Raw genomic sequence first — 15,593 nt, forward strand, 5'->3', positions numbered from 1 at the left:
ACTGGCAATTGCTGCTCTGTTCAGGAAGGGAAAACCCAGAGAGAGCCCAGGGTGTCTGCACAGCTCTGTACCCGAGGAGGGTGGGGAGATCTCCCATGGTGCTGGTGGCTTCCAGGGGTGTGTGGTGTGTGAACACAGTCAGGTTCCTCATTTAGACTTTCCCTTATTACACACACAAGTTGGAGCTTTTTCCCAGAGCTGCAGAACTGTGAGAGGGGCTTCACTTGCCCACACAACTAGAGGTGAAAATGTGAGCATTGAACAACTTACCTGCAAGGAACAGCACAGGGCCTGCAGCGCACTGGATACCTGATGGCAGCTACTTCAGCACAGTCCCTTCTGTGAGCCTTCCCTGCAGCTGCAAGCAGGGATGAACAACAGTGATGTCTGAGCTGGTCAGCACAACACCAGCCCACCCAGTCCCCAGCAGCTGCATCTGAAGGTGAGTTAATGAGCCAGACATGGCACAGTCTGTTCAGAACGGGGGGGTCAGGGGGTTTCAAAATTTGAGTTTTTTCTTGCACAAGAATCCCAAATGAGGAGAGAAATCGCTGTCTGGAATGGGCAGGACAGCTGCCTGCTGGTTGTCACCCAGCTGTGAAAAGACAAAGCTTATCCAGGGGCTGCTTGGGGCACGGCACAGTGGTGCCACCAGTGTGGCAGTGGATTATTTGTGCAAGATGTGGCTTGGTGCAGCACAGCACAGGTAAGGCAGGAAGCACCTGTCTGTGGAGAAGCATGCAGCTAACTTGAGATCCAAGCAACTGTTTGGCCTAGTTGCAGGGCTTGGTGCCACACATGCAAGGCAAACTGCCAGCATGGCTGCAATCGTATGGATTCTCCCCTGAATCCTATTTTTTCCCTCCCTCTGTACTTCATGGCAGGCTGCAGCTTTGCAGAAAGAGCTGTGAGGCAGAGATCTCAGCATTGGTTCTTTCTCTGTGTTCAGGCTCCCACACTCGTAAACTCTGAACTGGTCTCAAAAGCAGCTGGAAAAAATAAACAAAGCAAAAAACTCACTGGATTTTATAGAATAGTGTAGGTTGGTCAGGGTCTCTAGAGATCTTCTGTCCAAATTCTGCTCAGAGAAAATGTTACATGAGATCAATCAGGAGCTTGTATGGTGGTCTGATTGCTCCCAGTTCCAGCATTTGACCACCCTCATGGTGAAACAGTTTTCCATATAGCTAATGAGAATTTCCTGTTTTCTAGCTTGTGCCCATTACATCTCATCCTGTCCCTGTGTACCTCTGACAAAACTCTGGCTCTGCCTTCTCTGCACCCTCCCACTAGGCAGCTGTAGTCAGCAGCACGATTCTTTCTCCTCCTCATCTCCAGACTGATCAAAACCAGCTCTCTCAGTTTCTGACAGCCCTACTGCCACCCACTCTTTTGGCATTCCACTGAAGAAACCAAGTCTTCTGGCCTCTCCTGGGGGCCAGCACAAAGAGGAGCAACACAGCAGCTCAAAGCAGTGAGCTTTCACTAGTCATCCACCTTACCAGAGCCTGGATCCATTCACAAGAGAGAAAGGGGCTTTCAGTGCTCAAATCCAACCTCAGTTCTGGCTGGAAGATTCATTCTCGTCTGCCCCATGAATAAAATTCCACCTTGCTGCAATAAAGTTATGTTTATTGTTAAAAACCTCCAAGCTGCCCTTGCTGCTGCCCCAACACGGCTTGAGGCTCTCCAAAAGAGCACACAGCTCAAGTCCTGGTTGGTGGCACACTTGCAAGATTCATCAGCTGCAAGAGATGGGTTCCATTGCTGCCATCTCTCGCTCCATTTTCTTGTCTACAACACTCACAAATTTGTTTCCTCTTAAATAAAACCTGAGAGGTTTCTGTGACCATTCCCCTCTGTTCCCAATACCAATCCTGGTCGTGGCTACCACGTCCTGCTCCCTGGGCAGCTCCTGTCCAGGTACCATCCAGATGGCCGCATCTTGAGTCAGGTCCCTTTGGTCAAAAGCCTTATCAATCCCAAATGCTTGGCAGAGCTTGGAGGGCCCATTACACAGCTGCCAGTCCTTCAGTGGCTTTGCAGGTCCTTTCCTTGAAGTGCTGCGCAGCTCCCTCATCACATCCAAACCTTGGAGAGGCTCCAGAGAGCGGAGTAAGACTGCAGCCCCTTCCCCTGTGCAGAAAAAGAGGCACGTGTTAGTTCAGGTTTGTTTGGAAGGAATATCTCAGCAGAAGCACTTCAGTTGCATTCCCTGCCCCTGGCAGAGCAGGGAGTTGCCTGCAGCATCTGTGCTTCCCTCAGACTGCTAAGCTGTGGTCAGTGCACTCCCTCCCCTATGCTGAATGTCCAGCATCCCACAGCTCTGTGTACTTGATTCACCTCACCCAGCCCCACTTCCTGATGTTCCTAGGCCAAGCTGCAGCTCCAAGGCTTGCCAGAGGGCAAGAGGTTTTTCTTATATCACCACGATGTTGAGGAATAAATACACATATGGTTCAGTTTTGGCGTAACTATCCAAAACTGCTCCCAAACCCAGTGGATTTATAATAAACTCTGATGATAAGGTCTCCAGCCAGCAAACAAGAGGAGAAAGAACTCGAGATGCTGCCAACAGAACGAGGCAGAGCTGGACTGGAGGAGGGCTTCTGGCATGAAGCTGTGGGCTGGGGAGCAGCTGGGCCGCTCTGAAGGAGCCCTGGGTGGAAGCATTACTGATCCAAGTGACGGGCTGAGGTGTGGGTGTGACAAACACGGCCTTGGGTGATACAGAGGAGCGAGGTCAGCATCCTCGTGCCAGGGAAGCTCTTGTGAGATGGGTGCTGGGGTAGCAGGGGGCTGCACAGCCCTGGGAGCATCGCTTCAGCAGAGACAGCCCCACCTGTGACAAGAAGTGAAGAAAACTCCTACTTTCTTCTCCAATGTGATTCATCACCCTGCCAAGAAGGAGCCTAGGAACTTATGGCTCCCCACAGCCACTGTGACCAGCTGCTCCCCCTCATTTTGGTGAGGGCGAAGCAACGAGGCAGCTCTGAGCAGAGAAAATCCCCTGCAAGGAGGATTTCCAGCCCAAGTGGGACAGAAATACTTCTCCAGTATTTTCCATCGGAAAGCAGGGAAGGTCTTCTGACCCTGAGTGGGAGAGGTGAGGGCCTGGCAATGCAGCCTGTGTGCTGCCCCACACAGTGCTTGTTGTGCGGGGCTGCCCACGGCATTCCTCCCCTCCGCCTCAGCACTGGAGATGCTGCTCTGCAAGGACTTCCTTTCCCTCTCCAGCCGCAAACATCTGGAGCTGTGCTCAAGCCTGGCAAAGGCTGTTGTAGCCCAGCAGATCCCCAGGGACCCGCAATTCCCCAAAATAGATTCCCTCTCCTATTTTGTGAAGTGCCACAACAAGCCGCTCTCAGCTCACAAACTGAAAGCCCGATCTCTTGCTGTTGCCAGGTGTGCCTCCTGCTTTGCACTGCTCAGAGCCCCCCTGCCCTCTGCACAGCTCCGTGAAGCAAACGCTTCCAACAGCTGTCCACAATCTGTTTGCAGGCACTCCCTTTGCTAAGGAAGGGAATGAGGCTAATCTGGCAGCCAAAAGCTGCTACAGTGATTTAGAGCTCAAAGGTCATTTTAGATTTTTAAGAACATCCTCCACGTCCTAGTCCTGCTTTTCATCCATGCACACAGAAATATCCTTCACGTTGGGATGCTCTCACCAACTGTGAGATTCTGAGGAACTGCTAATTACACTCCTTGCCCTCATCCATCACAAATGCAAGTAGAAACTGCGGGCACTTGAATTCAAGTGTCCTTGTGAGCTGATGTGAATAAAGGCACATGCTGAGAGCAGCTGCAGTGCTCCCAGACCCCCACGCAGCAGGAGCAGGGTACCTGGCATTTGTCTCTGGCTGCTCTGTGAGCATTTCCACTGGAAAGCTTTCCAACTCTTTCTAGCTGTGTGCAGAACAGATGAGAGTTAGAGCAAGACCGCCAGGGGAAGACAGGAGCTCAGGGATGCCACAGTGAGCTACTGCATTCTCTGCCCACCTCCTCCAGAGGTGGATGTTCAGGACCTCTTGAGGGTGCTTGCACATCAGTTTTCTTTAACCACTAACCAGTAGCTGCATCCTTCTGGCTCACCTCCTGCCTGCCAGGGTGCTGCAGCCTTCTCTGTGCAGCCTTCTCTGTGCAGCCTTCTCTGTGCAGCCTTCTCTGTGCAGCCTTCTCTGTGCAGCCTGCCCAGCTTGCTCCCAGGGCTACCTGCCTTCAGCACTGCCTGACACAGACACTGCTGCTGCCATGCCGTTGGCAGCAGTGCCCATCCTGTGCTCCAGCCCAGAAGCACCACACATTGCCCTCCCACGCCTTGCAGAGTCGCTCCATGTAAGGAGTAGATTTAGAGCTAAAAGCTGGGATCTGACAACAAGGAAGAGGCTGGTTCTGTCCTTGGGCAGTCAGGAATCACAGAGCGATAAGGAAGTCCCACACCCGCGCTGCGCTGCTCGCTTCTCCTTCCCTGGACCGAGTCCAGCTCTCACTCTTGGAAACAGCTCTTGGCCGCTGGAGAGAAGAGAATTTTCTCCTCTCTCCACCCATCTGACTCACTGCTCCCAAAACACTTCCTTCAAAGTCCCGGTCTGGGATCCCCGCTGTGTGACCCCACGCCTGGGTACAGAAGCACCGGGATCCCCATTTTACAAGAGATTACTTCAGGTCTGGCAGCAAAATGCTCACATTGGCAAACTCCTGATAAACAAACCACAGCAAAGTCAAAGAGAAGCTCGACCAGTAATTGCTGCCTTGCTGAAGCGAGGGAAGCCCAGTGTGTCTCTCAGCTCTTGGGAAGTGTCTCTGTGCTAAGATGATCCTGCTGCCAGCACTGAGATGCGCTGTGGGATCCGTGTGCACTGAGACATTGGGTAGATTTTGCTATCATTTAGGATTTCTCCTTGAAGCAATGTAGAGACACACAGCATGGCTACCAGCAGCAAGAGGAAGGCCCCTTCCAGTAAAATCCCATAGGACCCAGCTTTACCTCAATGATGTACACAAAGATCCCCCCTTCTTCCCTTTATTATTTGCCAGTATTTCAAATGCTAAGAGCCCCGTTTTGAACAAAGAATCATTCTGCTTTCATTATCTGAACAGCTTTGGCAGAGACGTGGTAATGCAGTTCCCATGTGTTCATCCATCAGACTCCAGACTTCCACTTAGGAAGACAGGCTCTTTCCCCACACTATTACCTGGCACTGTTTTTCTGCTTGGCTACCTTCCAAAGGCCAAAACCAGAGGGCTAATGGTCATCAGCACAACACATTCTGCTGTGGAATATACAACATGCTGTATCTTGGAAATGGAGGAAAAGAGTTTTTTGAGATTTTTCAAACAAAATCAGTGTTTAAGGAACACATACTGCAGCTTCAAAGTACGTAATTACATTCCTTTTCTGAGGCAAAAACTATTATCTGTAAGGAAAACAACACCTGCTTGTTAAAAGGAGAATCATTTGATTAAAGATTGGTTTTATTATCATGAGAGCAATAAAGGAGGATTGCAGATCCTGTCACAGCCTGCTTTTGAGATTTTCTTTTTTAGTTTTTCTTGAAGATAAAGCAAAGCTGCTAAAAAGCTTCTGTAGCAACTCAGATATTAATGCTCAGACATCTTAGACCTTTTTGTTTTCCTTGGCATTTAGTTTCTGGGGATAAAGGCAGGAGACAGAAAACTTTCTTCTCCTGACAGTGGACACCAAGATTTAGACTTTCACTAGACTGCAAGTTTCTTTGTACACCACCACCCTGAAGAAATAAAGTGCACTGCATCACACGGATAAGGCATCGGCTCAGGTCATCCAAACTGAAAGCACCATCCTGTAAAGATTCCCTTCCAGTCCTTCATCTTTATTTCTGCATCTGAACAGCTCAAGGAACTCACAGCTGGGACCAAAATCCCAGCTGGCCGTGTAGCCAGAGATGGCCCTGCTCATAGTGTTTGAAGCTGACACATAGGCACTGTGCTTTGGCCTCAACTCACCTTGGCTGGAAACGTTCACGCAGAAATAAATCCCATAGATCTGGTACACGTACAGAGTTCCTGGTTTCATGAACATGGCTGCGTTCCGTTGAGTTTGCTTCCCACCTTTTGAGTGAGAAGCCTCATCTTCCCCACCAAGATAAGCTTCTGTTTCAACAATCCTCCCCCAGAGCTCCCTGCCGTCGGGAAGTTTGCGAACTAGAATCTGGAACAGGTCAGAGGGCATCGGTTAGCAACAGCCCCTGTGCCAAGCAAGCAGAGCACAAGGCTTCTTGAGGCAAAGTCATCAGAAAAAGGGCCCTTAGGGCAGTGCCCGCTCTCCTCTCACTCTCTGAATGCAGTCTGTAAGCTGGCATGAACGATTCCAATTTCAACTGTCTGGACCACATCCCAGTACACCAAGTTTCTACCTATCGTTCACCCAGCAAAATGCTCGGGGTGCAAAGCTGTGGCAGTATCGTACAGAATCAATTTATGACCACGTGTACAACAAAGCAGCAATCTGCACAGCCCACAGAACTGCTTCTGTGGTTCTTTTCTGCATTCTCACCCCAAACCACCAGGACAGCAACTGCAGTGATTGGACAGACCCTTGGAGGTGTTTCAAAAAGTCCTGGCACCTAACTCTAGAGATAACCATAATTGAAACATCAGTGCTGCTTCGGTGTTTTCTGCACCGTGTAGAGGAGCAGGGCAGGAGAGCTGGTGACTGGCCTGGGGCAGGAAAAGCAGGTCTTTGTCACTGCAGCGTGCTCCTCCTCGCTGCCAGCTCCTTAACAAAACCAAGTAGATGAGGAAAGGAAAAATAAACAGCCACAAGTCTGGAAAGATTCTCCTGAAGAAAATAAAACAATGAGTGAACTCCTTACAAAGCTGCAATTCCTGCCTCTCGTGCTTTCCCCACAGTATTTCCCAATTAATTGAAAACATCAGTATTTTATTGTTGTGAAAAACAATGGCTTCAGAAAAGTACTGGTGCATGTGAATACTCCAAAAGCACTCTCAGTACAATGAAAAGCAGTGGTAAGGTTACAGTTTTAAGGGTATGCAGGCATTTCCCTGCCTCTTCTGACAACATATCTGCAGCTGAAACAGTTAAATGCAATAAGTAATACTAGTGCAGAAAGCACCTCCAAGATCTGGCAGAACAAAGATAACAAAACACTGAATTATTGTTATTATAACTGCAGTTACATGAGAACAAGAGCACAGATTGGGTCACAGGAGGACCTAAGTTATACTTCAAAGAAAATGTTACAGTGACATTGAATTTGCCTGGTTTGTAATTCTAGGCCTAAAGAGGAAAAGGATCGAATTAGGAGTAAAGTATTATCTGCCTATTTAACATCTGAGGATGTTAAAGACATTGAGACACCAAAAAATGCATTAGTGGGCAGCTTCAGGTGTCTTCATACACAGCAAGCAAATCTCACAGTGCGATGGGACACGGACTGTATCTTCCAGACACCAAAAAGTGCTTTGCAGACTCAGTCATCAGGGACCTCCCAAGAGAAAACAACGCTCTCAAACTGATCCAAACTCTTCGCCAAAGACTCAGCACTGAAAAACAACTTTGTGTCATGACCATGAAGCCTAAAATTCAGGATCCTTACACAAGTATTAAGGTCCAAAAATAATCTGTTACAGTGTTGCTTATCAGCAAAAAGGGAAACTACATAAAACAAGGAAGCTTGTTAAGAACTTAAAAGAGACAGCCAGAAGTCAAAGCAGGAAAGGCAAACTTCTAGCAGGATGTCTATAAAGAGAGAAAATACATTTGATGTATAAGAGAGAGGTTGAGAAAGACCAAAAATAAACACAGCAGGAGCAAAGCAGAGCAAAGGTGTCCATTACATGCAAGACAATATCCTTCAGAAGTAAAACCAAGGGTAGACCCAGAGATACAGCCCAAAACAAAGTCACTGCAACAAATTCCTGAAGTATCTAAAGCAAAGAGAGCCCAGGAAGTTTCTTCACCCTACAAGTAATAAAAATATAAAGAGGACTCAGCAAAGGTAAGATCACAGCACTGGTACTAAAAACACATTTTGCAATTGTGTTTACAAGGTTCCCAGACTCAAAACTGTTTACAGGGACAACACTGGAGGAACTCTCTGAAATGAGAGGTTTTTGAAGGACTGGCTGAGCAGAAGAGACACAGTTTAGCTCCCCTCCTCCCAAAGGCAGGGTCCAAAGATTCCTCAGCATTTCTGCATTGGGAAAAGGGAGGAGGTCCTTTCATGAACAGGTGATGACTTAAAACCTCAGGAACTGAAGGTAGAAAGGACATGTTTCACAGTGAACAGGGTTTAACTGCAGCGCTGTGGAGTCCCAGAGGCCAGGGCCTGGGCTGCCTCACATATTTCTGTTCATAATGTGGGAGAGGTGAGCACCAGCTCTACTGGTAAGCCTGAATTATTCAGAACTGCAAAAATAAAAGGAGGCAGATGGAGCTTTTAGAGCATACAAGGCAGCATAAAGGAAAGTATCAAGCAGGCTGCTGAACTGCCAGGTGAGAATAAAGTATGTCAGTACACCACGACAGGGGATATCAGTCAAAAAAGGCCAAGGACCTGCTATTAGCATCACGAGGTAATCAAATGGAGGGAGAGGAGGAAATGATGCTGGCTGCACAGCATTACTTTCCAGTGGGAAAACCAGGAGCCAAAAACAAATATAGAAGTACCTGAAGGGAAAATAATTGGCCTTAAACAACCTTCAAACCACAAACAGCAAAGTGTGTTTCAGTAAGCCAGAAAATGAGGAACTCCACAAAAAATAAACTAATTCTGAAGTGCAACAGTAAATTAAACCTAAACAATACCTCTGTGACTACATCCAAAATAGATTTAATCACTAGTCTTCAATTTAACAGAATTTTACAAGAAAAATAATGAGAACAGCACTCCTGAAATAGCAGAGCCCCAGAGGCAAACTGCAAAAAGAAAAAGATCATCCCTTTACATTAAATTATTACTGTACTGCAGCATGTAGAGCTGGTGTCAGTGTTATGGCTTACCTGTCCCAGGAAGGATTTGGCCAGGCTGATACAGGGCTGGTTGAAGAAATCTGCTTCCAGTTGGGAAGATTGTTTTTTCTCTGTTACAAAATATTTGCTGCTTGTTGGAGAAGAGTTGCCATCAGGAGTCGTGGTGGGGCTCTTCAAGGCATCAGAAAGAGGGATGCTGCAGTTGCTTTGGAGGGCGCTTAATTGAGCCAACAGCTTTCTTTTCCTTGACATAGTGCTAGGAAATAAATGCAAACGTATTTGGAAATGTAAAGATTATTTTAAAGTAATTCTTATTTTTAATACAAAGGCTCTGAAAGCTATTACTGATTAGACAGTGCAGGCAAAGCACAGGAACAGGTGACATTCAGCTGGATTTATGCCAGGCTAGGCAAATATTGGGCTCTACTGACATGCAAACAGAATACTGCAGTTTGAGCTTTCATCTTTTAAGGGCTTAAGATAACAATAAACTCTGGTCCACGTAGCAGTAAAAATATGTTTGCTAACTGTTAGGTTAGGAAACACGAAAGCAAAGGTAAACCTGTACCATCTTCTTTCCACTGAGAACTTAAATAATCTATTAAGCAGACAAAAGAGAATATGAAAACACTTCTAAAAGTGCTGGTTCAGAAAGTTCACAGAAGTGACATATCAATCATTTCAATTAGTGATGTAATGGGTAAGAATCCAAATCTCCATGGGACGCAGAACACTGGAGCTGGGAGATGCCTGATTTACGGTCACTGTCAAGCTTGTCACACTGCAGAAATGAGTGCACTGAGATCTCCACAAAGCAAGGCTTCAGCTCACCTACCAAAGAGATGAAGAACAGTGTGTTCCAAACTACAGAACGTATTTGTGACAACTGCATAACCTGAAGTTGTTCTTCCAGGTTCGTCACCAATGTGCTGGCTTCAAAAAGTTGGTGTGTCTTTTTCTGTGCTGCAGTCCTTACTCTTGTCAAACCAGAACAAACTCGTTCCATAAAGCTCTTTGAAATGTCTGCTGGCTAACAGCACAGTGTGGAAGCTGGGGGTGATGGATTAGCACTGAGGCTGCAACCAGCTTTGGTTGGAGGTATTTTAGTGCAACATCTGCATTCTGTATTGCAATAATTCAGCCATGTCAGAGACTTGCCATAGAATTGCCAACTCCATGTCAGGTGTTCTGCTCTGCTCTATAGCTTTCACTTTGTGGCAACTCCTAAAAATGTCACTAGAAGCCACTTACCTCGCTCAGACTAAATTGCCTGATGGCCTTTGCAAATATGAGTCCTGTCTGGGAAGGAGGATGTGAACAGCAGAAAGTTCAGGAAGGAAGGGACAAAAGAGGAACACTTCTCCATATCAGGCTAACTTCTAAAAAGTCAACCAAGTGAATGTTTCCTGCTAAAAACTGCTTCCAGGCTTCTCTGACAGCATTAACTGGAACTACATGAAGACACGCTGAAAACGTAACCCATCTGTGTGAGCATGAACTGCATTGGTAATTTGTGCTTTTATGGAGTGCAGCATCAGACACAGGACCTGAGCTGCCCGACACCTGCTGCCCTTGCAGTTAAGTTGTTCTTAGAGGATACGAGTGCTCTTACACAAACATTACACTGGCAGCCCAAGGGCACTTGTAATGTCATTGCTATAGGCTGATCCTACACAGACCTCAGCATCTTCACCTCTCATTAGAGGCAGCAGTAGGATACTGCCTTCTAGTCATGCAAAATTCAGAGCCTACAACATGAGATTGCTTTAAAAGCAATAACAGAGTGAAGGGAATGCAATACTGTCTCAGAGATCCAGAAAAGCCCCAATGCATGCTTTGTGCTTGTCCGTGCCATGATACAAGACATAAAACTCTATGCCTCAAAGCCTATCTGCTTTTTCTATAAAGGATGTTACCTGTATGTACAAATCTGCATAGGAAGAAACACAGTGTAGGCATCAGTGCATTTCAAGTACCCAAGCCCTGTTCATTTGGGAAGTAAGAGACACCATCTCTTCACATGCAGGTCTGCAGACAAATCCCACGGCCTTGAGACTGTGTGCCCCCAAATAAGAACCAGCTGTGGATTCATTCCATTTTTACTAATTCTGTTGTAACCAAACCAGCTGCAGGTTGTGAAGCACCTGTGTGCACACACATAAAGAAGCAGAGAAGTCAGAACAGAAAGATTAAGAACTGAACAGCTCTGTGCAGTGCCTGAAGTGTTCAGGCCTGCTGGGCTATTCTCAGACAATTGTTTAGGGCCCCTGTAAGCCAGAATCAGAAACACTGAAACTGATGTAAAAATACAGTGTATGCAAGGCTACATTGCCACTTCTGGGGAAACAATTCCTTTACAATTCCCAGCTGTATAGATTTGTATATACAAATAGCACAGTGGGCAAAACCAAAGGACATTTCTTCCCGCATCCTGCTCTCATCACAGGTCAAAAGCAGAAGGCAAGGAAAGAATAGAAAGAACACACAGTGCTTCTCCAAGCGTCCTCCACATCTCTGGCCAGAGACCTTTGAAGCAAGCACAGCTCCATGTGCTTCATAACCATGAGCTCTATCCAGTGGTCCTCTGAACCAAGGTAACATCACCCAACCACACTGCAACAACCACCACTTACCTACACGTTCCCTTAAGGAGTTCTGAGCCTGCCTCTCACAAATGCACTTTGGTTCTCCCTACTTCTTGTATTTGCAAGAGATGTGGTAAAGTGTGCCTTGCCTTTACTGAAGAAGAAGGCATCACAGAAGTAGTCATTGCAGCTCCAAAAACTCCCTTGTTTTGTGTGTGAAATCATGACTGCTCCCCGGCCACATGAATCAGTTTGCATTTACAATTCACCAGTCACCCTTCCTCTTCACCTCCTAAAATAATGTTAAACCAGCTGGAAACATTGTGACAGTCAGCACCCTGCCCCTTTTCCAGGTCACTGCAAAATGTTGCTCAGCACATCCTTGCACCACTCTAGAGGTGACCTCCACTCTGAGGGCTGCCTATTTACTCACACCCTCTCTCCTATCTTTGCACAAAGTGTTTAGGATGGGAATCATCTCATTGAGGCAGGAGTTGCTCACACTGAACCAGAGGGCTGCAGCCATTTCTCTGGAGAACAGTGTGAGAAGAGGCAGAAAAACCTTCCTGAAAGAAGAGTGCAGGCAGGGGTTGATAATGTAATCACAAATACTACATCAGTTTCTTCAGAGACAGACTTTGATAGTATTTGCAATCCTACTCATACCCCCAAAGGATGGTAAAATAAACAATGACTGTATACACCTTACTGACTGCTCTGTAGGTCTGGCAATGTCATTTCCTGCACACAGTCCTTCCAGCTCCAGTCTGTGCCTGCTGGACATCTTGAGCTTTTCAGAGTGAAAAATAATCATCCTTTTGTGAAGACCAAGGAAGATACAAAGTGAGAGAAAGCAATGAAACATCATGAAGAAAAAAAAAAATCCCTCATCAAAATTCCACTTAATTTTGGCTGACTTTCTTAAGTCGCTTTATTCTATCCTAATTCTTCCCCACCATTCTAGCAGTGTGACAAAGCTGCATGAAATGAAAGCACGCAAGTTAAGTATAATACTGGCAACGGATGTTAGTTAGCTCAGTCCCCAGAGACCCAAGTTAACCAAGCCATTATCAAGCAGCATTCAGTGAGGCCACAAACACTGACAGGCAGTTCCGTTTTCTGATGCACATCAACATTATGTGCAGCAAATGTCCTTTGGGAATGTCTGGCGAATCATCCAAAAACTCTGAGTAATTTTTTTTCCACTTACATGACGGCACTGAAAACACTCATGATTTGTAAAGTTCACTGAATGACCAAAGATGTCTTTCTCATTAATGCATTGATAAAAAGGAAAACCTGTGACTGAAACCCTCAAACATCCAGATAATATCCAGAGATATTATACTTAAGGGCTTCTGTTGAAGCACAGCAACTGAAGGACCAGGAGGAAAGGCACAGAGCACAAAGATTTACCCCCAGAAGCATCCTGGCGTTGCTCCCTGCATAAGCACAGAAGCAGAAGGTGCTCATGGTTCCTCCTCAGCTCAAACCCACAGAGAGGATCTGCTGCATACCCAGTCCTACCTACAGAGGAGTAATATCTGAAGTCCTATGAGAAAGTTTTGACAGGTAGGGGTATGGGACAGATAATTTCCTCCAGATTTCAGGCCAGCTTAAAAAGTCTTAGTATTGAAGCCCTGCACAAACAGCCTGAACTCTCCAGCAAAACCAGATGCAGAAAATCAGTCATGAAACAAACTCAGTAACAGCCAAGATACTGCTCTAGGAGATTCAACTGAGACGTTGAATCACACATGCTATGAACTTGGGTCTGTGAGTGAGAAAGTGCCTTTCTTCTATTTTCAGGGGAAAGATTTCCTACATTTAGTGATTTGGGATTAATCTGTATGGTTACAGGGAGAATATTTGTCTGTGTTTTGCATTGTATTACCAGACACAGTCAAATAATTAAAGTAAGAAAACAAAATACTGACTCGAGGCTTTAATGGATGATGATGTGCAGAGACACACTTGTAAATGCAGGTTAAGATGAATAGCTGATGTCCACCACAATAGCAAGCATCTTCAGAACCCCAGAACAAAGCCTTCGGGCTCTACATCAACAAAGGATCTGAGGAGTGGGGACAATTTCCCTCACAGCCCTGGATCACATGCTGTATGTGAGCCTGCTACTGGTGAGACACAAAACTTCTGATAACACAGGAACAAAAGCTAACGCCTCTCCTATAACCAGACACTTCCAGGAAGCTATGAAATCACTGCTTACTGTAAAGGCTGTGAAAATCTGAGTCAAACATAGACGCGAACCAGCTGACCTCAAACGCTTTCCCTTTCACACGGCAATCTTATTTAGAAGAGATTTTCAAAGCAGATCTTCCAGTCAGATGGCATTCCTGTACTTGGGCATCCCTCCTCCTGAACGGGTCCAAATCCTGTCACTTCTGTGGCACATACACACCTGCACAGTGGTTGAACTTCCAGCGTTCAGCTACAAGACCCCTCTTCTCTGAGATCACTGCACCACCTGTCACTGACTCCACAGCCTTTCACCTAATGCACAGACAGGCCAAAGGAAGCAGAACAGGAGCAACGTGACAGGAAACCACAGTGCAGCCTTATTCAAAATGCACGTCTACACATTACTGCACAGCTGGTCAGGCCGCGTTCCGCCCAGCCCGAATGTATGCACACAGTGGGGACGGGTGATTGGAGATTCGTGACCCTTGAGGTCCCTTCCAACCCTGGCCATTCTGTGATTCTCAGCGTCCATTACAGCCTTTGCAACATCGCTGACTCACAGCACACAGAAAATAAGTTTTTAGAGGAGCGATGCTTGAGGTCGCAGCCCTGTAATGTGGAAACAAACAGCACCGATAACCGCGCCGACTGGGTGAGACCTCGCAGCCTGTTTGACGACAAACCCCGACGCATTCGCCGTTCCTGCCGGCACAAAAGAGCAGTCAGGGCCGCGCTGAGAACAGCCCAGAAGCGCACGGCTCTCACACCGCAGGACGCGTTTATACTCCAACGCCCGGCCCGCCGACACCCGCTCGGCCCACCCGGGGCGCAGAGAGGACAAGGGCTCCCCGGGACGCCCCGCACCCCGCCGGGCCTCGCTGCGGCCTGCAGGCGGCCCAGCCGCGCCGCACACGCACCTACCGGGCCGCGCTCCGCCGCTGGGCGCAGCCGGGCGGGGCGGGGCGGGCTGCTGAGGGGAGCGGCCTCCTTTCGTACGGCTGGGCCTCGGACCGCGGCGGCCTGCGTGGAAGGGCGGCCGCGTATTGGCTTTCCTTGGCTTGTGAAGCGTTCTGTGCGTTTTTGGCTTTGCCTCATCATCGCCTCTGCAGCACGCTGCTCTCTCCTATGAATAAAGCCGACTTTACAGAGGGCTCCCTGAACGAGTGCCTGGCCTGCAGGAGATTCTCGGCTTTTACCCAGATGAGCGCAGGCTCAAAACGCAGCTTTCCTCGTCGCGTTCTGGGGACACGCAGCTGGGGCTGTTGGTTCCTAAGTGATTCCTACAGTAAAATGTCCTAATGATACTTAGCACTGCGCCAGTTGTGCGGGCAGGAGGCAGCCATGCCAAGAAGCAGCATTTAGCATCATCTAATTCATGAACTTGCGGGTAGTTATCTCCCAGTATAGGAAGGAGGGAGTTGCTGGGTTGGTTTTTACTTGATTCACTTCCAACTGTTACTACATCCAAAGTTCTCCATGCAACACCCTGTGCTTGCTTTATTTTCTTCATGCTTTACTCATTAGTGGTCCAAGAAAGGGAAGAAAAGTTATGGACGTTTTAATTGGAGATCTCTACAGCACTTTGTTTTGCTAAAATGGACGCAGATAAGCTCACAGTAGTTAGAATTCCTTGGGGAGATGTTATTGTCTGGCTGCACTTTGCTTCAGTCTAAAATCAGTTTCTTGTGTTATTAGCAAAGAAATCAGGACATGTAAAAAAAAAAAAAAAGAAAAAAAAGTGTAAGTAGTGTTGACTGAGTTCTCCAGAATTCTGAGAATTCTCCAGAAGGGCTTTGTTAGCATCTTGGACCCCCTCACTCACATGGTTAACA

General features: G+C 47.1%; 1 protein-coding gene across 9 annotated transcripts; it reads right to left on the minus strand.

Moving 5' to 3' along the window:
- Nucleotides 1-268: 268 nt before the first annotated feature.
- On the minus strand, nt 269-14,792 carry MPG (N-methylpurine DNA glycosylase). 9 transcript variants are annotated; one of them, XR_007379976.1, is made up of 5 exons: nt 12,264-13,830; nt 9,005-9,230; nt 5,986-6,190; nt 1,021-2,136; nt 269-358 (listed from the first exon to the last, which is right to left on the minus strand). XR_007379976.1 is itself a non-coding variant. In XM_048961453.1 (5 exons), exons 2-5 carry the CDS (start codon nt 10,908-10,910, stop codon nt 1,742-1,744), a joined length of 846 nt encoding a protein of 281 aa, XP_048817410.1. In that variant the 5' UTR covers nt 10,911-11,118; nt 12,264-13,830; the 3' UTR covers nt 1,627-1,741. The 9 variants fall into 9 exon arrangements, 7 of the variants coding, with proteins under 7 accessions (XP_048817410.1, XP_048817408.1, XP_048817413.1 ...); XR_007379975.1 differs by having other exon boundaries at nt 274-358; nt 750-2,136; XM_048961453.1 differs by lacking the exon at nt 269-358 and adding an exon at nt 10,891-11,118 and having other exon boundaries at nt 1,627-2,136.
- Nucleotides 14,793-15,593: the final 801 nt, after the last annotated feature.

The sequence above is a fragment of the Lagopus muta genome, chromosome 15, assembly GCF_023343835.1.
Source record: "Lagopus muta isolate bLagMut1 chromosome 15, bLagMut1 primary, whole genome shotgun sequence".
Taxonomy (NCBI): domain Eukaryota; kingdom Metazoa; phylum Chordata; class Aves; order Galliformes; family Phasianidae; genus Lagopus; species Lagopus muta.